The sequence below is a fragment of the Centruroides vittatus genome, unplaced genomic scaffold (assembly GCF_030686945.1).
Source record: "Centruroides vittatus isolate TY-2023 unplaced genomic scaffold, ASM3068694v2 contig_1753, whole genome shotgun sequence".
NCBI lineage: Eukaryota > Metazoa > Arthropoda > Arachnida > Scorpiones > Buthidae > Centruroides > Centruroides vittatus.
In genome coordinates, this window is record NW_027121069.1 from 23,009 (window position 1) to 48,486 (window position 25,478).

Genomic DNA, 25,478 nt, shown 5'->3' on the forward strand with positions numbered 1-25,478 from the left:
ACGATATAATCAGTTCCTAAATCTATTTCGACTGGGTTACGACAATCAGAGCTGATAAAAATCTTATCGGTTCTGATTAAGTCATAATCTATGTTCTTACAATTCAATAGGTGTTAAGCAAGCTGTTGTAAGTCAAACTAATTTCTCCTTGGCTCTGTGTTGTAAATTGAAGTTCCGTTTCTAGAAGTAGTTTGAAATGTATAGTGTATGCTTTAGTTTTTACAGGATAAGAGACAGAGAGGGTAGTCCGTGGTTCAGTTTAAGCCATACGTGGACTATATAATTGTGAAAACCACTAATTTACAGCATTCTTTTCTGTAGCCATGTAATCCTTTGTAGTATCTTTTTAATATTAGAAAGGATCGCCCGAATTTAATCTGGATTCTTAAGCAAAATTTCCAGATATTTATAGGATCATTTCATTATACATTATTAATAATTGAATCTTCAAACCATAATACGTGAAGAAAAATGAATTATTGTTTCATATTTATAATATTGATGTAATATTATATTTAAAATGAGAGTTTCGAATGCATTTAATAAAAAATTTTATTTTTTTTAGGTCAAGTATTTGATTATGAGTATTAAAACATTGAGCTTATGAATCAATTTTATTAAAACAACTGAATGGAGCAAGAAAATGGTAATTACAGAGACATTTCAAATCAGAAGATTCCGTCGAAAATCGAAATACCTTTATTTCATGTACGACAGAGGTATAATTGGGACTGCGGCGTTTCGGCCGTGATGATGGTCTTGTGGTACGTACCAATTTCTAGTATGTATAATATCGAGACACTAAACACTTTTCATACTTTTCCTGCAACTAAATATAATCAAAACAAATGTTTTCGGCCTAATTGATAAGCCCTCGATGGGTTTTTAAATGGAGATTCTATTTAAAAACCCGACGTCAATGTGAAAGATATTTTAATGTCTTGATATACTGGTGAAGTTCCAGCTTCAACTATTATTGGTATTTAGAATACAATAATTATCATTATAAGAAGATTATTGTGGTGCAAATTAATTTGATACAAAAAACAAAGATTTATGTATTATAATATTTTATACATTAATACATTTTCTTGGTTCTCTTGTTAAACAAAAGCATTATTATGGTGAGTTCCAGTGCTGCAAATTGTAGTGTTGAGCTATGCCGTAACACTTCTCACATGTATTACTAGAAGTACTAAAAGCAAAGAAACTCTACGTTGAGAAAGAAGAATGAGTGCCACAAGAAAAAAATTATTAAATTGGGGGTGCCACTATTAGATAAAAGATTAAAAAATACCGTCTTTATGAGTAGCCAAACCATTACAGTCTATCAGGATCTCACCAAACTCATCTTTGTTGAATGGGGTATAGATACTCTATATTGTCTGTGTTTATTATTCGCATGTTTAGTTTATCAAACTTTTATTAAGAACAAATCACAATGTTGAGTACTCATCAGATAAATAATAAATTAACGTAGGATAGTGTTGCCACCCATCCAGTTTTCACCCAGACAGTCCAGTTTTTAATTCATTGTCTGGGTTAACAATTAATTTTGCCTGGAATTTCGTAGAAATTGCGAAATTATGACAAAACAAAGTACTAGCAAATACTTTTATAAATTTACTTTATTTTAACAGCAAAAGACTTCACATTCTCACCGAAAGTTAATTCTCCATCTTACGCTGAGGTACGTCACAACCTGTCGACCTTTTTGTTTTTTTTTTTTTTTTGCTTCTCAGCTTTTTAAAGCTAAGTTATTTCATATCTTAATTTAAGTTGCTCCTACACAAGTCTAACTGGTTTAGAACTGGCATGCACGTTATTCTTTGCATGGTAAAATAACATTGTGCATGCGTCGGGGACTTCTGTTCGAACAAACCCGACCTGCCGTCCAGGTCGGCAATTTTGAAAAGGTGGCAACATAACGTAGGATGACTGAACAAACTTTATAATATTGGCTCATACATGAAGTCATTATTTATAGCTTTAAGTAGAAACTATAAATATTATGCGACTATAGGAAGCCAAATAATAGCAATTAAGTTCGAAAATTAAGTTTTTGACCCTCGGCGAAAGGAATGCGCCGAGGGTCAAAAAGGCCCACTCTACCACTGGCCCCGTACGAGCTCTTGTTGGTTTCGCAAATACTTGTACCTTGGATGTAGCCACCATTGAAACAACCTTTACAACATATGTAGTAAATTTTCCAAAATATCCATACATTTAACCAAATAATTAAGCTGACTCTAACTAATTTTGGATAAATCTGATTTCACCACATGAATAAACGTACATTTTAGTACAGTTTTCCACCATTAGTTGACTTTGGAGAAAATACAGATTTAGCGGTATCGCAAGTAGACGATTCAAGTGTTCAACTTTCTTGAAATGTTGTAGATATTTATTCGGCGCCGGCACTCGGCCCAGGAGTGACAAATTGGAAAGGATATCTTATCGTACTCGATGTGAATGAAATAACAAACGTTCTTCTCCCATGATAGTATAATTAGTGTAGACCTTTCTTCGTGGAAAAATTTAATAATAATCTGCATCGGGAAAATCCGAGAGCTTTCCCACTAGCTATTGTCCTTCTTTATCTTGTTGTGTCTTGAAATCCTGTTGTCCTTTTCTTCAGTCATAATGCATTTAAATGTTTTTGGTACTTTCTTTTCTATTTATTTTTCACTATAATTAATTTAAAGCACTGAATGCATGTTTGAGTTAATACAATTTAATTATGCATAAATGATACATACAATACATACATAATGATACGTATACCATTATTATGCCGTATTTTGCCCGAGATACTCGTCTTCTTGCAACAGTCTCATTCGTTATTAAATGTATTGTATTTAACCAAGATGCGTGTTACGCTCGGAACGATAGCATTGGCATACATACCGGTCGATCTTTATTCTTCAAATGGTATTCGACTTTGAATACGGTAAAATATTAATTTAGCGATTACGTATAAAGAAGTAATAAATCTTTGCTAAAAAATGCATAATTGTAAATAAGTTATATCATTTAATATAATACACATTCTTTTGTTTTTAAGTGAAGAAGATCAAAAGTATTTATTAGAAAATTTAGAAAAAATTTCATCTGAAGAAGAATTTGAAAAAAGGTATTTACTTTAAATGATTTCTATTGTATAGTAACTGTTCATCTAAAGTTGTGTTAAGCATATTCTATAATTTTTAATCTTTATTGGAATATACATATACTTAATATTTACATAAATAAACACCCTTTGAAAATCAGCCCTCGAGGTTATTCTCGGATATAGGAAGGCTTTTGCTGCTATAATTTTTGAAATGACAACTTCCTTCAAAATAAAGATTGGGGAATGAAGATATCTCTCTACATGACTAATCAATTCATTAAGATAAACTAATTGATGTTATGATAACACTCTTGACGATTACCCTGCCGAAGATGTGCACTCTTGTTAAGCATGCAACAAATTGTTGAGCATTGAAACGAGGTGATGTCAAAAGAACAAACTTGTAAAAACGTTCAAAGTTTAGAATCTCTGCTAACATTCTGTAATGATTGACGCTTGATGCAGGCCCGAAAAAGACCGAAAACATTCCGTCTTTAATTGACTCCAATACATATTATTTGCTGGTAAACTATGCATATGGTGTTTAGTTTTAATTTCTGTGCATTCCAAATTTTGCAGACTTGTAAATTAATCTCAGGATTTATCTACAGAAATATCCAGTATAAAATCAAGCCATAGTTTTTAGTCATTTAACAAGCGTGTGATCAACTGAGCAAGCAAATTGGAATTAACCTTACAGTTCAGATTTAAAATCAATATAATGTTAAATAAACTAGTTTCTGCTGAAAAAGAAACTTCATCAGTTGCTTTAGATTAATTAGAGCCAAATATTAATCCAAGATATTTATAGCTGTTCTCATTGCTTTGTTCTGCAACAACCAATGTAATTTAATGCTTAACTTCTTTACGACAGGTAAATGATGTACATACGTTGTACTGTATATGTGCACATCATTCTCGAAGTGTCTCCAATATAAGCTAGCCAACGTCGAGCAAAAATTTCTAGTGACATTAATTAGCCATAAGTGAAAACGAGTGGCTTTAGCCGAGAAGAACTATACCTCTGACACTTAATCTTCTCATCCATTTCTGTGCCAGAGTACTTATATCTGCAAATTAAAAAATGTACACCGTAACCTATGCATATAGTTTATCTATATGCATAGGTCATTATCCTATGGGCAAAATGGGCAATTTTCTGGACCTCCACTAACAGGGGGCTCCAAACTAATCTTTTATAAGAAAATATTTGTCAAAAAATTTCCTGAAAGAATAATGTCTGAAGTCACCACTGAACACGGGGACATCTAATTCTAATTTGCCTGGGTGCCATGAAGTTAATTATCTGAGAAGTGTACTACATACACCAATTGATGGAGTAACTATCCGAGTTTCATCTTCCATCTGCGTTCGACTGTCTTGTCATCTATGTAATTTTTAGAAAGTGTTATTATGAAAATTGGAACTTTGCAACAGAGAAGGTGTTTTGTTTTCTTCAGTTTGCAGTCAGAATTACTTGTCATTGTGCAACTCACGTAGTATGCAGGAGCTGTAGAATTGTGACTGCTGTGGAAGGAGTGACAATGGATATACCATGGCAAGCATAGGAAGAATTTGAGTATTGGTTGGGTATGTGTGCCATGTGACAGGAGGTACACACTTTGAGAAATTGTGATGGATAAATGTAAAACTTGGATAGCTTTCCAATATTTCAGTGTACAACATTGTAGGATAATAATTAACATAATTACTCCATGCACAGAAAGTTAGAGCTTCTTCAAATAAGTTTCACAAAAACCTTCCACTCTTTCTCTAGCAGTTTCTTAAATCCATTATATGGAAGAACAAACGTTTTTGGCCATCTTAAATGGCCTTCTTCGGGTACTATAACATGTATAACATTGGAATGTCAGTTAACAGATATTCGAATGATGTCATTGTTTACAAAATGTTTCTTCTTTCTTATGAGGTCATAGTGAAAACAGACCTTTTGTAAACATCTATAACATTGGAACTGACGTTCCAATGTTATAGATGTTATAGTACCTGAAGAAGGCCATTTAAATGACTGAAAACATTTGTTCTCCTATCTTATGGACTTAGGAAACTGCTAGAGAAAGAATGGAAAGTTTTTGTGAAACTTAACATAATTACAATAATTAAAATGATAGCATTCTTTTTGGGAGATATATTATAAATACTTTTGTAAAATATAGTAACATTATTCAGAAAATACTACACATTGTTAAGTTTTACTTCAGTATATTGTTAATACACAAATTATTATTATTTAAAACAAACTTAAATGAAATTTTATTATAATAAACTTGTCTGATGTTTTCTTAGTACATGGACTATTGACTTAGCGTATCTGTTGCTAAGATTTGGCATTCGTCATCTGTACTGTACCATAACCTGGGGTGTTAATCCTGGTTATACTAGAGAGGTAAGCTCCTTCCTATGTTTATACTTTTAAGTTAAAATTACTATTTACAGTATGTACTTTTTAAAATTGTCATATTGTATTAATAAAAATAAATTTTTCAGATATTTGCTAATTATTAACAATACAACCGATGCCTAAATCAATTACTAAACATAATCTGCTATATTTGTTGTATCGCAATCCATGTATAGAGATTAAAATATATGTATACAAGATGAATAGTAAAGTCCTTATACACTGATGCAGCAGCACACACAAACTATGAAAAAGGGGAGTGCAGGCTATAAAAAAAAAGGCATTGTACAGTACATTGCGCAAGGAACTTCAAACTCAACATTGATTCGACATTGGATCAGTGATCCCACAACATGGTGCTGGTTGCACTAACTTGAAAACAGAGAATGGGGTTTTGGTCAACATATGACAAAATTGCATGGGTCAATGGATAAATATCATTCATTAGTTTTTTTTTATATTTGCAGAATAGGTTGTCACAAATTTTCTGTTGTTTAGGGAACCTTGAGGATTAGGAAAAGGTCAACCAAGACAAAAAGGGGCATGTGCCCCAATGTACAGGCACTCCTGCTGACATGTGAGCAATGAACAACATATGACGTATAGTAATGAATGCTGCATGAAGACATAGAAAAATGGGAAATACACATTACAAATGAACATAAAAATACAACTTTTTTTCACACTATTCATGTATCCAGGGTGTACTAAATCAGTCATGCTCTACAACTTTGTAATTAAGTTTTTTTCCATATTATGCATTGTTTTCAAGATAGAAGTGTTAACTTACAAGTTTGACTGCTTGGTGCACACAAGTAGTCTTGTCTTGTAGCATGTGTTTACTTTAGAATAACTATATATTATATTCATAACTGTAGCTATCTGCGCTCATCAGTTACTTGGGTATAAGCACACTAAGCATCCTGAATTTATGAATTGATAAAGTCCTGTGAGCGTTAATCCGTTTATATTAATTCTAAATTAACACGTTTGTTTGGTATGTAGTAATTGTGGATTTGAGTCCCTTTTCGGATCAACTTTCGTGTTCAGAATTCTCAAATTATTAGAAAGTAATTTTGAATTAAATAATTAATCTCTACACGTGATGACATTACAATTACTATCTTTAATTATTTTCAGACTACGTTAAGGTTAATTTATGATGATTTAGTCTGATATTTGGTGTTTATTTCTTCAAATAGGCAGCTCATAACATTAATTAAAAATTTATTTTGAACTATTATATTACCATAAATTAAGATTATAATTTTTTTTATGTATTCTGTTTTTGATTATTGTTAACGTTATAAATTTTGCAGACATTTTACGAGCAAGTTCTTTCGAGAGACGAGCAACGGGTCAGCGAAAAATTTTCTCGTGCGACGGAAATCGGAGTCAATGTACAATTGAGGTAAAATTAATTATCGTTTCTAAATTGTTAACGAGTTTATTTTACAAAACTAAATAAATAAGTATCAATAAATCAAGTTTAGCAACAGTCATACATCTTGAAACCAGGCAAACTCTTCATTATGTGATAAGAGTGGGTAGTTGTCAACATTTACTAGAATACATAACTGTAGTTGATGATAATGAACGTTAATGTGTAATGTCATCAGAAGTCATTCCATAACACACTAAACTTACTATAATCAGTAATGACGGTTAAAATTGGGGTGAAACGTAGTAACATTATATATGTTACACCTATCCAGTTTGTTTGTCTATCGTTAAAAATAATCAAAACTATTAAATACTCGACTCAAAGAAAGTAAAGGTAGAAAATTAATGAATACAGGACAATGTAAGAGTAATATTTTTAACAAAAGGCTTTAAAATTTTAATGTTACTTCCAAATCTTGTGACTGTGATGATGGATTTGACATCATATCTAACTATTTGTTTGATTTCTGTTGACGTAACTGTGTTAATCTTAACTGGCATGATATATATAATAATACTAATTTTGTAGACACACTAACACCAATAACTAACTATTATAGTGCTGCTCGTTACTCAAGTGTCTTTATATTCTTGTTTATTTATAGCTTCGGAAGCTTCGTCTTTTCAAGACGGTCTTGAATTGTCCTTTGAATATGTATACTTATGAACACGGTCTTTTCCTTTGAATAATATAACAAAAGAAGAAATGAATAGAAAGAAAATTTTTAGTGCCACTAAGATTTATAAAGAACAATTTGATGAAGAGTAAGTCTGATGAGTAACAAATTTACAAAATGGTAGTAATTTGTCAGTTTGCTTAATCCATTATAAGCAACGGATCGGATCGATCGAATAGGATAGAATAAATTATCGAGCTGCCGTGTCTCGTTAGCCGTACCACTCGTCTTTGTTTTGATACATTTTAATGCATTCTACTCGAGTAATTTTAAAATTGCACCCTTTTGTAGGTTCAGAGCATAACAGTGTACAAACTAATGGGGAGGGGTATATGCCCTGGGCACCGACCTTGGGGGTTCTGAAACGAGTCTATAGAATTAAGTCTGCAGGAGTTTTTTGTTTTTTCTTAACTGTTAGTTTAAATATTGTCTTACTTTTATGACAATGTAAAGATTCATGTATTTAATCTCTCTCTCCAAATTAAATATAAATTCAAGAGTAATTTATAATTATTTTTTATGAAATAAAATTATATATATATATATATGTTATTACTATTATAGGTCTGTGGATTTGTCCGAAATATTGTTACAGTTACAATTAGGAAATCCGGCGATTATATTAGTAAATGCAAATCTTCTTTATTGTGAAAAATGTCATTTTAAGGTATGAAATATTTTAAAATTTCTTTTGCTTTTTCCTTATTTTCTTTAATATCATAAAAAAGCACTGAATAAGTAAATGCCGACAGAACAGTCATTTTAATTACATAATTTTTGTAATTAACACTTTAAAAAGTTTCCTGTTTAATAAAAGACGGATACAGCAGTCTCTACATCTGTCACGTTCAGTAATCTGACATTCTGCAGAGTGGCGCGCACAAAATTTTTGTATTACCACTTGTCAATGTGACAGAGAGACACGATATACTGTGTCAGTTGCTAGATGTTTCTTGCATATCTGGTTGGCAAAATAGTCACAGTTGTGATTAATATGGTAAACTAACCTGCGAACAATGTACTGTAATTGTATTTTTTTTAATCCAAATTCCAGTAGTCTGATATTTATCAAATTACAGAGACATTACTATACGATGAAAAATGACTGGTTAAAATTGGATAATTACTTTTTGTTCCCTCCACATCTTCTCTAGTGCCAGCATCAAAATAGATTATTTAATAACTTATAGAAGTAATTCATGATTAAAGTACTATTGAAATGTTGCATACATTCCAGTAGGCATCAAACGGTGCCTCGGTGAACTACGACATACTGCAATGCATTCCAATACTTCCCGAAGAGTTTGTAGGTACGGCGACCAATGCACATTGCACTCATCAGGCTGTGGATGTGGTGAGCTCTGACAAAGCAATGTGGCCTCCTCCTCCTGTCATATTATTAACACCATTTTTACTACTCATCTGTATTAACCCAAACTTATTTTGACAAAATAAGTCGGCAAATGCCGCAACATTCCAGTAAAAGCTTATTAAACCATTCATTAGTGCACTGGTCACGGCCAAGACTGATGTATTTGTTTTTTAGTACTTTGAAAATGGGTACAAATATGCATCTGATTAAAATTTTCAGAAGTAAACAATGTTCTTCAACTGTAATTAGCTCAGGTGTTAAACTGATAACTAACATTAATATAATTAAAATTAGTTAAGGTTATTGTTATTAATGGAATGTTAGCGCACACAGATAATTATAATTATAATATTTTCTTACAGTGTGTGCCTCAGCTTTTGAATTGGTGTTGCATGTTCTCTTATCAAGGTAACAAAATGTTTTCATCAAATTTAATTATTGCATAAATGATAAATGTTGATAAAAAATTGACTTATTTTTTAAAATTATCTAGGCCATTACATAGTGGCGTGCGGCTATAATATGACGGAAAAGAAAATTTTATATAGAAATCCCACGCTTACTAATAGTAAGTATTACTTTCTTACTGATTAAACTTAGTAATAATATGCTTCAACAGAAATATTACAGAACAAGATAAAAATATTCAATGTCTGTACATCGCTAGCTCTAAAAAAATGCTTTTTAGTGGCGGAACAAGAGTTTCGAAGGCAACCATATTTGAATACATTCCATTTTCGATTTTGCAAATGACAAACTTCTCAGAAATAATTGTACACTTTAAATATTTAAGAAAAAGTTTGACAACATTCACTCTAATTTTAAGTTAAGTTGCAATTACATTTAACTTGTGGAAAATATCATCCAGCTAGGATGATATTTTCCACAAGTTATATGGATGGTGCATACCAAATTTACAAGGATGAGTCAAGAGCAAGAATAAATTTATTATTCACAAAATACATTGAGCAGAGTCCAGGTTGATAATGGGGACTACTTCAGAAAAATTCCATGAGTCGTATGCACTAGGCCCAATATGTCTGTCAGTCCTGGAAGATGTGCTAAAACCAGTCTTTTAATGTCGTCTTCAGAATGGCCAATGGTGAGACGAAACACTGACTTACAGCTTCATTTTCAGAAGAAGGAACAAAAAATTTAGTTATGCAGAGCAAGGTCCAGGCTGTATAGAGGGTGTGCACACATTTGGTGTTTGATGGTTTGATACACATTTCCTGTGGTCAAAGAAGACCCAGGGTTGTTTGGTCTGAAGGAAAGGTACTGGTGATTTTCCTCTTCAACTGATGTGGAATGATTTACCAACATACAACAGTTACTGGACAGTTTTGAAGACCCTGGACAAACACCTGATGAAAATGCCTTGACTTCATCCATCTCGTTGATATTATACTCCAACAATAACAAGCCCTCGCTTTGCCAATGTTGTTGTCCAATATTTGACACTTTCTTTCATTTCCTCGTGTTAAATTGGCACTGTGGGGCCAATATTTTGGCTCATCAACAGTGGTTCTGTGATGATGTCAAAAGATGGGTTCCAGCATGTTTTCCAGGTCTGGCAGACATGTTGGGCCAAGTGCATACAACTGAATGGGGATTACTTCCAAAAATGCCACATCAACTTAGACCCTGCCTAATATCAATGATCAATAAATTCATTCTCACTCTTTTTTGACTTGCCCTTGGAACAGGAAAACTTACTGAATTTACATGACCATGTAAACTTTGGGGTGTATGGAGTTTGTCGTCACCAGAAAGCCAAATCCAAGGAGGGTGTGCATGTAAAGCCTCATCTGGAACTTCACAAAAGTATTGACTTTTTCTTAAAAATTTGTTTTATCTTGTTAGTTTTGACTGAGGATTAATCAAAATAGACTTAATAAAGCCTCAGTTTATTATTGTAATCATTGTCTAGATCTTACAATACTTCTATGTTAAAAGGGAATCTGCATCTGCAGTGGATGTACTTATTAAATATTTGACATAATAATGCTAGGGCTTTTTTTGATTTATATTTTAGCTTATTATGGGTAGGATCAATCCTATCTAGAATAATTAGATCATATTTTCTCCTCTATTTTTTCTTAACAATGTACACTTTAACAAGATTTGGAACATTCTATATTTCCTTATGTGATATGGCACGTAAATGAAGGAAGTAATACAATAAACAGATATAAAATTTGCAGTATTTACGAAACCGTGCAGGTACTTATTCTGCAACTTGAACACTAATTATATAGTGTATTTACTCGGACACATGGCAAATTTCATCACTAATTTTTATTCCGTCGACTGAATAAAAATTAGTGATGAAATTTGCCATGTGTCCGAGTAAATACACTATATAGTTAGTGTTCAAGCTGAAGATATAAAATTTATTTTACCCTGGCATAGAATTGCCTAAAATGTCAAATGAAAAATATTTTTTCAGTTGTAATATTTGTACAATACATCTCTATGTAAGAACAAGTCAAGACGACAACTGTACTTGTCGGCAAAGTATAATTTCTAATGGATTTTTGAAACAAAATATTTATAAGCTGTATTTTGACGCGTAAACTTTTTTTAAATGAAAAAAAAATCTCGAAAAAATTATTCCTGTATGATGACATTAAATCGTATAAATTCAAAAATTCCATTTTAATGGAGAAAGTTTTCTGTTTCCAGAAATATGCATCATGCCTTTTGAAGATTTTGATAAAGCAAGGAGAAGTTTCGGAACAGACGAAGATGTCATCTTCGTGTACAAAAACAGATGATTACAATTACGTTTCGTAACTTTTAACAATTTTTTAATGTCAAAATTTGTCTCGATTAACAACATTTCATAATTTTAAAAAAATAAATTTCTCGCTAGCAACAATTTACTTAGAATCAAAACTGTCCTTTCGGTTTAGGCACTTCTGTTTCTTTGTACTCCCGACAATTCACTCTCCGATAACGTAGGGTTCGTAATCTGGTTGGACGACCTCGTAGAGTGAGTCGCCATACAATTCCAGACGTTGAGTCATCTGCAAAATAAAAATATCAAAAGACCGAAACAAAAAAACAAAAAGTCGGATCGGCCGTAGAAACTTCTGTATGTAAATATATTTTTTATGTATACGAGATATTGTCTTAGTATATTCATAGTCATATTTTTTTGTTTAAAATTTACATCCTAATAAATTTTGAATAACAATAAATTGGATTTAAATGTTAAATTTGTTAGGTTATGAATCACTTAAATGTGAATGGAACTGAAAATTGTGCAGGTCGTCATTTTGGTGACAAAGAATATAAATCATCACACACACACACTAGTAGTGATTTTCAAGCTGCTCTTGAACATCATTAAAGCATATTGTATGAAGATCACGTTTTTCTTTCAGATTTAAATTGCCCAATAAGTCATTCACAACAAGAAACCAATTTAAACCTCTCTTAATTATAACAAAAATATACTTACTCTGAAACCCCATTTATCTTTCATCTGTTGGCATAGATTCAAGTCCATTTCAGCGATCAGTAGACCATCCTTCAATCTAGACAGACCCTAAAAATGATGGAAAATAAATATAAATACCCAGAGCATTTTTCATTGAGAATTAAATCATAATTATGAGATAGTGCTGGAGCCCAGTTTTATGAAGCTATTTGTGCTGTTAAACACAATGGCAATTCTAAAGGCTGACACAAACGAGTCGACACGACTGCTTCGACACGTAGACGTGCCGAGTTTTATATAACACGAGCATTTGCCACCCCAAATCCGCCATTCATTTACAGACAAATTTGCTTAGACCAGTTTTGCACCAAGCTTTAAAATTCTACGTTCTGGCAGTAGGATATTAAAAAAGTCTGTTGCAAGCACTTTTCAATGTTGAGATTTTCAACAAAATTATAACAAGATATTAATCTTTATCACGTTCAAATATATTTGGTACTAAATATCGTATGAAAATTTTTACTTACGGGTGTTCTCGTGCCATCCGGAGCAGTAATGTAGCTGGATCCTGTATTTAGAAGCAAGTAACTTTACAAATGATGACAATTTTAGGCATTTATGGTTTAACATTTAAGCAAAAAGTGAAAAATTTTTACCATAAAAATATCCAAAATCTTTATGAGCTGAAATGAAACATTCGCATTTACTTGTCACAAATAAAAAGTATTTACAATTCTATACATTAAAAACTCACCGGGCTTTCCGTCTGCCGACGTAAATTCCCTAGGAAAAATTTCCTGCACGCACGTTAAATTTCAAATTAAAAATGTTATTTCTTTCTTTAACAACAATGTCAAAATAAATAATAATAAAGAATACAAACCGTTCCGACTCTGTTGATGGCACACGTAAAATAACTGTTGGCTATGGCTGCATTTCTCGCTTCTATGGACCACAATGGCTCGCTGAAAAAATAAATTTTGAAGAACGATTGTCATCTCCAAACCATTATGAATTTTTAATTGTGTAAATGTCAACTTGTGTTTACAAAAAGATAAAAGTGCTAGTTGTTCTCAAAGGCTAGAGAACCAAATTAGAGAAAAGAACAACTGAATAATTTATTTGTAAATCTTCCATTGATGACTAAGCTTGGTTTACACTTGATTTAAACCAAGTTCAAAGTTTGGTTCCAAAGCTAAGTTAGAATGCAATGGTTTTGAACACTAATGTAAAGAAAAGAAGGTTAGTTTGACCAATTGACTTTATTTCTTTATCTTCGCCTTTTCCCATGTTTATATGTGGTCGGCATTTCTTTCTCTAATACGTTTCTTCCATTTCTCCCTATCAAGGGCTTCTTCTTACTTAAGTCCCTTCTGGTTCAAGTCTTCTTCTACCTTATCTTACCAATGCATCTTTGGTCTTCCTCTTTCCTTTTACTACCAGTTTTCCTATCTTTCCAACATAATTGTCACTTCTTCACTCTATGTGACCAAACCACTTCAACCTACATTCTTGAATCTTTTTGCTCAGGGGCCCACCTTAACAGAACCTCCAATAAAATCATTCCTTTGACACACTACACATCCATCTCAACATTCTTATGTCTGCTACTTCCATCTTTCTTTCTTGGGCTCTTGTTATTGCCCATGTCTCCACTCCATATAACTTTGAAGGTCTAACTACTGATTTATACAATTTTCCTTTTCCTTTCAGACTGCAGTTAACTTTCTTGTCGCATAACACACCACTCAGCTTCCTCCAGTTCATCCATCCACATTGAATTCTATGCTGCACCTCCGATTTCAATCCTCCTCCATTTTCACAAATGTCCCAAGATATATAAAACTCGGAACCAAAGGGAGCGGCACATTTTGGATTTTAATATTACACTCGTGTCTACCATTCAGAATCACGTATGCTGTTTTAGTTCTGCTAATCTTCATGCCTCTTTCTTCCAAAACTTTCCTCAAATCTTCCAGTTTCTTCTCAGCCTTGGTTTGGAAAAGTTCACACAGCACATCATCATCCACAAACAGCATACTCCACGGAGCCTCACACTTTACATCATACACCAACATGTCCATTGTTAGGTCAAACAAATAATGGCTAAGGACCGATCCCTGATGTAAACCAACATTAACGAAGAACCCTTCTGTAGTGCCCACACTAATCTTAACTTGGGTCTCTGCTCCCTCGTACATTTCCTTGACGAGCCTAACATATTTTTCTGGAACATTCTTTTCCCTCAAACATCTCCATACCTCTTGCCTTGGTACTATCATATGCCTTTTCTAGATCTATGAACACCATGTGCAAATCTTCCTGCATTTCCCTGTGCCTTTCCATCAGCAGTTTTAGAGCAAAGATAACATCAGTTGTACTCCTTCCTGGCAAAAAGCCAAATTGTTCCTCTCCAATCTCGGATTCCTGCCTAATCCTTTTTTCTACAATTTTCTTCCAAATCTTCATAGTATGGGACAATAACTTTATACCTCTGTAATTTCCGCAATTCTGTATGTCTTCTTTACCTTTAAAGATCGACACCAGAATGCTCTTCCTCCATTCATCTGGGATCTTCTCCTGCTGCGAGTTTCTTCGTAAGGTCCCAGAGGATATCAATTCCCTCCGTACCCCAAACCTCTTCAAGCCTCAACTGGAATCCGATCAGTGCCTCCTGCTTTCCCCACCTTCATTTTCCTGAGCACACTTTCCACTTCTTCTCTGCTAATATCTTGCATCACTTCATCACTTGCCTCTCCATTCTTGTATACAGTTTTGGGATTTTCTTCATTCAATAAATTCCTAAAATATTCTTTCCATCTTTCTTTGACCCTTTCATAATTTTGTAATACTACTACTTTATTATCTTTAATCAGTTTAATAGAGGTGAAATCTCTTGATGCCTTATCTCTTGCATTGGTGATTCTCATCAACTGCCTTTCACCACCTTTCCTTTCGAAAACTTTATAAGCCTCTTCTAAAGCCTTTGCTTTCGCAATAGCCACTTCCTTTTTAGTCATTTTACCGTATTAGCCCGAATATAACGCGACCCCGAATTTAACGCGACTCCAAAATTTTCATAAAGATATTTAGAAAAAAAAATAATACTCATAAAAGAATTCAAAGAAAGTAAAATTCAATCAGATAAGCATTTATTTAGGTATTTATAGCTAATAACACAGCTTACATTCATGTCAATAAAATTAAGTAATGTAAAACAAAATTAATATTGCGTAAGTAACAACAAAAAACGGAAATGCTTATTCAGAATCTGAACTGTTTTCAGAATGAGAACTCATTGACTTCCGTTATTCATTATTGACTTTCGCGTTAGGGGGTAAAGCGGGTCTATTGACAAATTTTCTCGCAGTAGTACGAAATTTCTACTGACTTAACTTGAATGAGTCATATTTCTTCCCCATTTACAAACAAACCCGATGGCAATCGGTGAAATATGAGATAAATTACAGCGAGTTGAAATTTGATATGTTTATTTTTTGCGTTTTACGTATCAAATTACATTAAATTCGACACAAATAAAGCATTTTTGTCAATATAGAAATATTTTACATTGTTTAAAAGTAGAGAAAATAAAGAAAAGAAAGATGTAATAATAATTTTTCGAGCGAAGCCAAAAATTTCACAATTTTAAGATAAAAAATGGCGTCTGTGAGAGCCCACGTGACTAAAAGGCGGTCGAAAAATCACGTGACTAATGAACTTCGAACAAGCGGAGACATAGCCTTACTATAGTAGCGCTATGCAAACAAAAGCGCAGGCCTACTAACTAGATCACATGGTTGTTTTGAAGTGGTCGGTCGAGCTAGGTCTGACGTTCAGTCGCGTTTCAATCTCTGTAGGAAAATGTCCTTGTTTATATTACATTCCATTACTTAAACCCCGAATTTAGCGCGAGTCGATTTTTTAACGGAAAATAAATGGTCGAAAAATATCGCGTTATATTCGGGCTAATACGGTATTTGCCAAATGGTAAGTTTCTTTATCTTCCAGCTTTCCCATTAAATCTTACTTTTTCTTTGCCTCTTTCCTTCTGGCGATCTCTTCCCTGAAGTTTTTCCCAACACCTCGTCTCCAACTTTCAAAATGCAATTACTATTCAGCAACCGCCATGTTTGCACATCATCCGGAAACTGGATTTCTTTTAACACTTTTACCTTAAACTCTTTCCTTAATTCCTCCTCTTTCAATCTTCACCATTTGATTCTTTGTTCAATCTGGCTAACACAATTCTCACACAATTGCCCATAAGAAAGCCACAATCCACCAGCAGGACTATGTTGTGCAGCAACACTTTCTCCATTTAACACCTTACTGTTTCTCACTTCTCTCAGATGTCTCCTGTGGCACAAGAAAAAATCAATCTGGCTGGATCTATCTCCACTCATGTATGAGAAGAAAGTGAACCAACTGGTTAGAAAGTAGGCGTTAACTAGTGCAAGGTCAAAAGCCACAGCATGATCGACTAGACTTTCTTCCTCTCCATTCCTTTCTCCCACACTCCACCTCCCAAGAACTCTTCTTTCCGCATTCTTCCTCTTCCCGACATGACTAAATCACCCCCACAGATTAATCTCTTTCAAGTCACGAATCGTTTGACTCATAACTTTGTTTTTAGGATGTAATATAAATTAATTGGCTCTGCTAATAAAGTTCAGTGTAAATTATTGTAAATTTGGATAACGACACAACCTAAGAAAATAATTCCAAAATAATTTACCTTAAATTTCCCACTGTGGCAGAAGGATTGAAAACAATTTCTGCACCGTTGATACCGTACATCATCCAGTTCTGCGGATGGTGACGACCGTAACATATGTTAATTGCAATTTTGCCTAAAAAGGTAACGAGCACAAAGAGTTTAACGATTAATTCGTCGAAATGAGATGAAATTACATGCGTAGTAATGTGTGTTAATGTAAGGTATCCACTGGGAGGACGACAATATCCCATCAGTTTGTAAAAATGTTCAATTTTAAGCCAGCCCCACATATTCATTATTTTTCAAATGCCAAGCAAACATTTGGCCAATACCAAGTAGCACGGATGATTTACTAGTGACTAATATTCAGTATTTGCCATTTCCCAATCGTCGTCGGTATGTTGTGCCAAACGGGTAATTATTTGGCAATTGGCAAATGTGTGGAGCTGGCTTTAGAGGTATAGAAAGACACAATTCAAGGAAACAACCAAGATAGAGAGACATAATTCCCTCGGAAAAGAAAGGAGAACCATTAAATTTTACCGATTTCCAAAAAATTAGTTTGATTTTTCGAGCAGAAAAGATTCTGAACAAGAGTATTAGGTAAAATATTACAGAAAAGTTAGAAAATGTTCTTGGCTTAAGAAATTGGTGACAGATTAATCAGTATTAGATTCACCGATAATGTAAACCACCTTTCTTGCAAGTGGAATGTGTTAGAAGAATTAAAAAGCATGTCTGAAGAACATACCTTCAACAAAATGATACGTAACTACACGGATCCTACATTTAGAGTCGAGAAAAAGGATAAAATTCTTACGTTTAAAGGATATCTCCATACCCAACAGTATGATAAAATAGGGAAAAAAAGAGAAAGAAACACAATGCTAGATGACTCGGACAATAGACTCGCTCTTCACTATGGGAACAAATGAAGCAAATATAGTTGTAGTTTTACAAACTGCCGAATAATGGAATAGCAATAATGATAATGACGACAGAATGTAAAAGAATTAAAATTACCTAAACTATAAAAGATGACAAAAAGGATTTTTGAAGAAATTTGTAAGAGAAACAGCAAATAAAATATGTAAACAATTCTAATTAAGTCCTATTATTTAAAAACACAATTAGATTATCAAAATACGAAAGTAATAATTAATTTTCAAGTTATTCAATTTACGTACAAATGAAAAATACTTACCCCATTGTGTCTGAAACACGGGATGTCCCAAGTTTCCCTCCATGTAGTACGTGGACTGAAATAACAATCGATCTTAAAGTTTTGTCATTTACATAAATATTTTAACTGTACTTTTAAGTAAATACACTGAATAATCAATATCTATCATCACATTGGATACCAATAAATCAGGTACTATATTTTACAGCACCCTCTTCCAGCACAGATAAGTAACCTATTGAAGAATATTTAAGGAATATAGCCTGTGAGAGATTGCAACTTTACATACAAGACACAACAATTTTTTTAGCCTTTTTTTCTGGATAAACCTCGTCTTATATGTCATAAAACATGGTAAAAGTCATCTGGGATGTAATCGCAAATCCCCAACGTTAACATTTCAAATCAGTAGTCAATACAAAACATATCTTTCTTGCATACCCCAATGATACACATACTCGAGAAGGATCCATTAGCGAGTGCTACGAGTCTTTACGCGGAAGGCTCGGGTGGTACGCGAGCGAAAAAAAGTCGAGAACTGCCGACGTACATAATTTATCACCTTATATTTATTGGTATACAATTTTTACAAGCCTCGGATGTCAACCTTGGGTCTAAGAAGTTTGGCACACACGAAATCGTAAGTGATTAGAGTGATCTGACTACCACCACACTTAAGACTGCCAAGTTTAATATTTATTCCCTTTAAGTTTTACTAATATTTGTAGGAACTTATTGTATTCTTTACTAATTATCACCATATTGTTATCAGGACCATCCAAAGCATTTCAAAGGCATTAGTTCATCCAAAGAATGCCGAAATTGTGACAGTGGTTATCCTTGTTTGCCATATTTAATGACCCCATTTTTACATCTGCAGAATCATGTCGAAAGACAGTATAACAAAGCTTGTTCGGCAAGAAATATCACAGAGATTATTTGGGGTCTGGAAAAGACGATTTCCATGCATTGGAAGTTGTTTGAGAATTAAATTAGACAACACACTTAATATAATAATAGCCACAGCAATTTTGCATAATTGGGCCATTGATTTTAAAGAAGAGGAATTTATTACAGATCATTAAAATGAAGAAAGAGAAGAAGAAATTTCAACGACGAACGAGCAATCAATTTTGGGATCTGCTCTTCGAAGATCTATCGAACCGCAACATTTTAGTCGAACGAAACAGTACTTTAGGACTATGACAAAAGGTCCTTTTCGGGACCATATAATTTTGATAAAGAGTAAGCCTACCACAGACAAAATAATTCTCTTTTTATTCATTTTAAATAAAAATATTACTTAACGTATGTAACAAATTAAATAAACATTCATACAATTGTTTTATTCATCCATATTTCCTCAAAAAGATTTAAATTATGATTTCTTAATTTAAATTTCTTTTGGAAATATATTTAGTTTAATGTTTGTTCTACCAAATATTTGGTTATTTTACTTTAAAATCATCAGATTTGTTGACATTTTATGTATTTGATGTGGTTAAAAACAGTTTTAAAGTCATTATAAAATTTATTCGTAGAAAGCTGAGCTAGAAATATAAATTAATGTCTTAACTTTATTTACAAATTTCAAAATTTTATTTAAAACTTATATCTTGGACTTAACACATTACTTAGATATAAAATATGAAAAATCACAAACAATAGCTAAATAGCTATTTGATAATTAAAAAACACACCACGTATATAATTTTAAGTACCATTTTAAAATAGGACCGCTGCAGTGCTTCGGTTGGTGTTCCGCAAATGCGTGCCGAGTACCTACATCTGTCGGCTAGCCACAGACGTAATTATGGAAGCACTCGTTCGTTTTACATTTGTTCGTGTGTGTTTAAAATGCCTCAGACAATTGAAAATCCTGTCAATTGTGAAGTATGCACAGTGATTTGTTTTTTTAACGCAAAAGACACGAAAGTGGCCGACATTCGTCGGCAGATTAGCAAAGTGTATGGGAAAAATATTACGAGTGATGGAATGGTAAGAAAATTGGTTAGAACATTTAAAGACAGCCGTACTAATGTACACGAGGCGATCGTCTGTCATTACCGAAGACTTGGCGTAGAAAGTCGTTGCAAAAGTCGAGAAAACAGACGCTTTACGATTTCGTCATCTAAAAGAAAAAGCGTGGCAAGCTCGGTAAGGGGATCGTTTTGCTTCGTGACAATGCCAGTCCACACGTGGCTCGACAAACCCGAGATCTTATCGCATCGTATGGCTGGGAAAAACTCGATCGCCTTCCGTATAGCCCCGATCCGGCGACTAGCGACTACCACTTGTTCCTCCACTTGAAAAGACATCTAGACAGTCAACACTACGACGACAATGACAAAATTCCATGTTGCAAATCAGGCAGCGGGTTTAGGCATTTTAGAATGGAATTCAGAAGCTGGTTGTATGATATGAAAAGTGCCTTCATATTGGAGGATATTATATTGAAAAGCAGATTAAGGTATAGGCTTTCATGTAAGAATAAAATGATTTAAAAAATTGCAGTTGTATTTTTTTAATATCAAATTGGTACTTACTTAAAAAACACATCTCGTATATATATTTTACGTATGAATTATGCTTTTGTCTTTCTTTTATGCAATACAACTTACTGAAATAATCACACATTTCACTAAAAATTATAATCTTTATTTTCATATATTTTTTCTTTGATCTTCCATCATCTAATTGTTTATTAATACGATATGACCACTCTTAACTAAAGTTGTTGGCCCCGAAAAGGGCCACTTTAATATTTATAATAATTAAATGTATTTAACTTATAAGTTAAATACATTTATTTATTTTCTGGTAATTTTAGTTCTTGCAGAAGTTTCAACTTTTTTAACCTTAATACAGTAGAGCATCGATTATCCGACTCAATTGGGGACTGGGGTTGGTCGGATAACTGAAAAAACAGATAACCGAAAAGTATGAAAAAATACATTATTAGTATATCAAATGTAATTAGTATATTAGTATATCGCTATTTTATCATTAAAAATTATTTCTTTATTTTGCACAAAATAAATACATTACTGTACTATATATTGAAAAATACAGTATAAAACAAAAAATTTATATTCGGGTTACATATTTTACATAAAGTAAGCCTATACATTAGAAAAAGAAGTCCAAAATTTTCTTTTGTTTCACAGCTCAACGCTATCCAATTGTTGTTTTTAAAACGTGTGCAAGATTTAGCGGAAAAAAAGCACTCGCTTTTTTGCCGCTAAATCTCACACACGTTTTAAAAACAGCAATTGGATAACGTTGTTAAACAAAATTAAGCCTGGTTTAAATACTGGCCTCCCTTTCATGGTCGAGCCAGTGTTGCCAGCTAAAACACGCAAAAATTTAACAAAAATAATATTAAAGTAGCCAAGACACAGCCAAATATTGTAGCGCCACATCGCTAGCGGACATTTGAATTTGCCGACTAGAACGCGGTCGGATAATCGATGCTCTACTGTACCTCTATCTTAAGTCGTATCTTGTATCATTTTCTCTGTTTTTATGCCCTCCTCTATTAGCTGGATTTGGGCTTTTTCTAATGAGTAATACTATAAATATAATATGAATAATTATTTTTTAGAGAGCAATTGTTACTATTTAGTATTATTTTATCTGAATATTATTTAACATCTTCTTTTGGGTGATGGTGGATCATCTGCTACTTCCATATTTTCCCTGACAGCTGCATCACTTATCACTACAATCCTGAATTAGAGTATTCATTTGTAGCTGTAAATAATTAAGTATTATTTTCATATGTATTGATAAGTGGTGATGGTGGATCATCTGGATTGAGTAATGGTTCAATACTGTCACCCAAAACAGATAAAACCATTTGTATGGATTCAATGATAATGGTGCTGGTCCTACCTGTTATATGTGCAGCATGTCGGTTATTATCTGCCTTTTTTTATGGTGTCTATTTTTAATCACTTCCAGCAACCTATAACATAGATCATAAGATATACTTTTCTAGTAAATTTTTCTTAAATATGTTGTTTTAATATTTGTGATATCGTCGAATTGCAAATTCGACGATCGTGTTGCCGACAATGGATGTCGGCATATCAATTGTGCTGTTGCCTAACACGTCATACCATTTTTATCATAAATTTTGAGACATTTTAAATTATTCACTACTGTATTGCAGTGCCACTTACTGCTCTAGCCGACATTATTGTAACTAGCTTTTTTATTTTCAAATAAAATTCCATCAACACAGACATCTGTATGTGAAATATAATGTCTTTCTGTTGATTAGTTCCCAAGAGTTATATTGTTTTGAAGTGTGAACTTTAATTATGAACACTATATTAAAATATAAAATAAACACTAGAAAATAAAGAACAATTATTAATATATTTTTAAAGCAGGGTCTTTTTGATCATTCTTAATCCTCTCAAAATATAGAATACTGCATATAGTGCAATATTTACAAAGAAAATTAAATAAAGAGAAGTAAAAACCATAATGGAACTGGTGTCGTGTGATGCGTATGCCAAGTAAACCAAAACAAAGCAGTCGTACTAAAACTACAGCCAGCCAAATTCTATTAATTAACCCATTAGTGTACATAGCTTTAGGCAAGAAAGAATTTATAAAGGAAAGTAAAATTCTCTTTTAGTGTTTTGCTGTGGTGTAAAACATCCTAGCACAAAACATTATTTACGTTTGTCTTCAAGTTACGTACATATTTAAAGAAAACGTTTTAATTTTATTCTTAAAAATGGTTATTTATAAGCTTGTTTTTTGTATTTTGTAATATAAAATATAAAAAACAAGCTAATAATTTGATGACTCGAATATGTAAATACAATAATCACCAATGACAGAACATCATACAGAAATATGTTATAAATTAATTACCTCGTTGAAATCGCCAACTCGAGGAATGTGATTTTTTCTGGTTTTTCCCAAAACCTTTCCACTGTTGGATACGACAACTGCCGTATTCCATAAGGTATTGCCGTGAACCTCGTCTCTCTCTAGTATTGGCGAAATTATTACCATATTATACTTCTTTGCCATCTAAATAATGATAAAAGTGTGCTTTAAGAACAAAAGCTTTTAATAAAAGCTGGAAAATATTTAAATAATGTTTAAGAGTTCCCCTCCTCCGTGCAAACCTGTTGGCACAACTGCGTCGAGGGGCCGTCCTCGGCCGATTCTGCAAATTCGCACCACGGATATTTCTCCCTGGTACAAAATGCAAACGGCATAGCTACAAAATAAAAACATCGATCATTACATAAATATATAATTGAATACGGTATAAAGTACTTAAATATATACTAACTCCACGCTTCCTGGAAACAAATCACGTTCACTCCGCCGAGTGCGGCGGCTTCTACGATATCTTCTATTCTATTGAAAATGGCCGATCGCTGTTCCGAAATCGGAGCCGTGGTGGGAAAAACGATCGAATTTTGGACGATGCCGACACGGACGATACGTTTTGCCCTCAGTTCTTCTGGTTCTGCCGTAAATACGTATCCCCTGACGTCGAAATCTTTCTCTTCCGAAATTTTTCTTGCTTGCGACGGAATGTCTAACGATCTGTTATAAAATAATAATCCATTTAAAATCAATATTTCAAGTACCTTAATTATAATTTTTTATAATAAACTAGTGTAAGCTGCCAACACAGTTTCAACAGTAAATCTATTTAAATTGCTACCTTATATTCCTTTGGTATTGCAGACAAAATAGCCTTTTCAATTTATTATTCCCATGGAGCGCACGGCAGCTAATACTCAGACTCGAACCCGACTAAACCAACCCTCCACATCAGAAATTGCACGTACCTGTTTGTGATACGTTACCCCTCGTTATATTGCGTACATAGAGAGACGAACCAAACGAGCAGATGCCACAACATAGTCGACATATCTACGTATCCATCCATCATTAGCTAAAGTGCTTTTAAATAACACGAAACATCATAACGAGTAATATAACAAAGGACTACTTTGATACTTCTACGTCATTTGCACAATGTTCCATCATTTCGTAGTTTATCATTTTTTAAATTTGTAACGTTATGTTCGGTCCGTAGGTCAAATTCGACGACGAACATTAAATGCAATCGAAAACATTAATTACGGCTAAATTTCCGCCACAGTTTACAGGTCTGCCTCGTCCTTCGTTGCCGTCGGTCACGTTAATTGCCATTACGCATGGCAATTTACCTATAATATGCTGCACCGATTCTAGCTTAGTTAAGTGCCTCTAGTTGGCACAAATCTCCATCCTCGCCTTTAATTAAACTAAGACCGATCCGACATCAGACGTGCTCAAGAAATTTTATAAAATACGTACTTTCACATTTTGCCACTCTAGGCACACGGTAAATAAATAAAATTAATTAATTAATTATTGCATATCAAAGAACCTTACATCTCTACATTTCAAAACAGGTATAAAACCACAGCTTACGTATTAAAAAAATAAAAACCGTGTGTTTGAGTTAAAAACTAAAAGTTGCTTTCCTTAATTATTTTCATACATATCGGAGCAATGATTTTCAATCCGGTTTTTGGGACATGCTCGAGGTGAGGCAACAGGTTCCAAGGGTGTCGCAACATTCCCCAAAGCTTAAATAAATGATTGGATATCGGGTACAATGCGCACACTACCGCACCAAAATAATCCACTTAAGACTTCAAAAAATGTAGAAAAACCACTTCTAAAACCATTGCTCTAGAATTTATATATGTAATAAATTCTAGAGCGATGGTGTGTGTGTGTGTGTGTATATATATATATTTCAATTAATCTATAAAAGCTCTTTAAAGACTTCTTTAAATCTTTTATAGAGTTAAAAAATGATTTATAAAATATAAACATAAAAGTGATTTTATACTTCAATTTTCCTCCATATAATAATCTGTTAACTTCCTGCAATTCATCTTCCGGTATATATTTTTCCAGAATACTTTCTAAACTTTCCATTTTCTCTTCGTTTTTCGTCTCCTTTCCCGATTTATCGCTTAACTTATCGGCCATGTTCCTTTGCTCGCATCATCGCGAACTTCGACCTCTCCTACCTCCCCCTTCATCCTCATCTTTCGTCGTCCCCTC

General features: G+C 33.3%; 2 protein-coding genes across 2 annotated transcripts; one reads left to right on the top strand and one right to left on the bottom strand.

The window, feature by feature from the left end:
• Positions 1-545: 545 nt before the first annotated feature.
• On the top strand, positions 546-12,247 carry LOC136969184 (protein GUCD1). Its single transcript, XM_067263277.1, has 8 exons — positions 546-764; positions 3,065-3,133; positions 5,420-5,519; positions 6,854-6,945; positions 8,219-8,321; positions 9,389-9,434; positions 9,520-9,594; positions 11,712-12,247. The coding sequence occupies exons 1-8, from the start codon at positions 631-633 to the stop codon at positions 11,801-11,803; spliced, it is 711 nt and encodes a 236-aa protein (XP_067119378.1). The 5' UTR covers positions 546-630; the 3' UTR covers positions 11,804-12,247.
• On the bottom strand, positions 11,666-25,478 carry pyd3 (beta-ureidopropionase pyd3). The gene is made up of 12 exons (XM_067263276.1): positions 25,261-25,478; positions 23,695-23,954; positions 23,525-23,619; positions 23,265-23,426; positions 18,396-18,450; positions 17,210-17,324; positions 13,355-13,436; positions 13,226-13,268; positions 13,128-13,154; positions 12,999-13,039; positions 12,493-12,579; positions 11,666-12,055 (listed from the first exon to the last, which is right to left on the bottom strand). The coding sequence occupies exons 1-12, from the start codon at positions 25,401-25,403 to the stop codon at positions 11,972-11,974; spliced, it is 1,194 nt and encodes a 397-aa protein (XP_067119377.1). The 5' UTR covers positions 25,404-25,478; the 3' UTR covers positions 11,666-11,971.

Excerpts from the sequence above, each read along its gene's own strand:
- LOC136969184 (XM_067263277.1), top strand. The coding sequence starts at position 631 with ATGGAGCAAGAAAATGGTAATTACAGAGACATTTCAAATCAGAAGATT. Across the intron at positions 5,520-6,853 it reads ATCCTGGTTATACTAGAGAG|ACATTTTACGAGCAAGTTCT; the intron begins GTAAGCTCCTTC and ends TAAATTTTGCAG. Across the intron at positions 9,595-11,711 it reads AAATCCCACGCTTACTAATA|AAATATGCATCATGCCTTTT; the intron begins GTAAGTATTACT and ends TTCTGTTTCCAG.
- pyd3 (XM_067263276.1), bottom strand. The coding sequence starts at position 25,403 with ATGGCCGATAAGTTAAGCGATAAATCGGGAAAGGAGACGAAAAACGAA. Across the intron at positions 18,451-23,264 it reads GAGTTGGCGATTTCAACGAG|TCCACGTACTACATGGAGGG; the intron begins GTAATTAATTTA and ends TTGTTATTTCAG. Across the intron at positions 13,155-13,225 it reads GTCGGCAGACGGAAAGCCCG|CTCATAAAGATTTTGGATAT; the intron begins GTGAGTTTTTAA and ends GTTTCATTTCAG.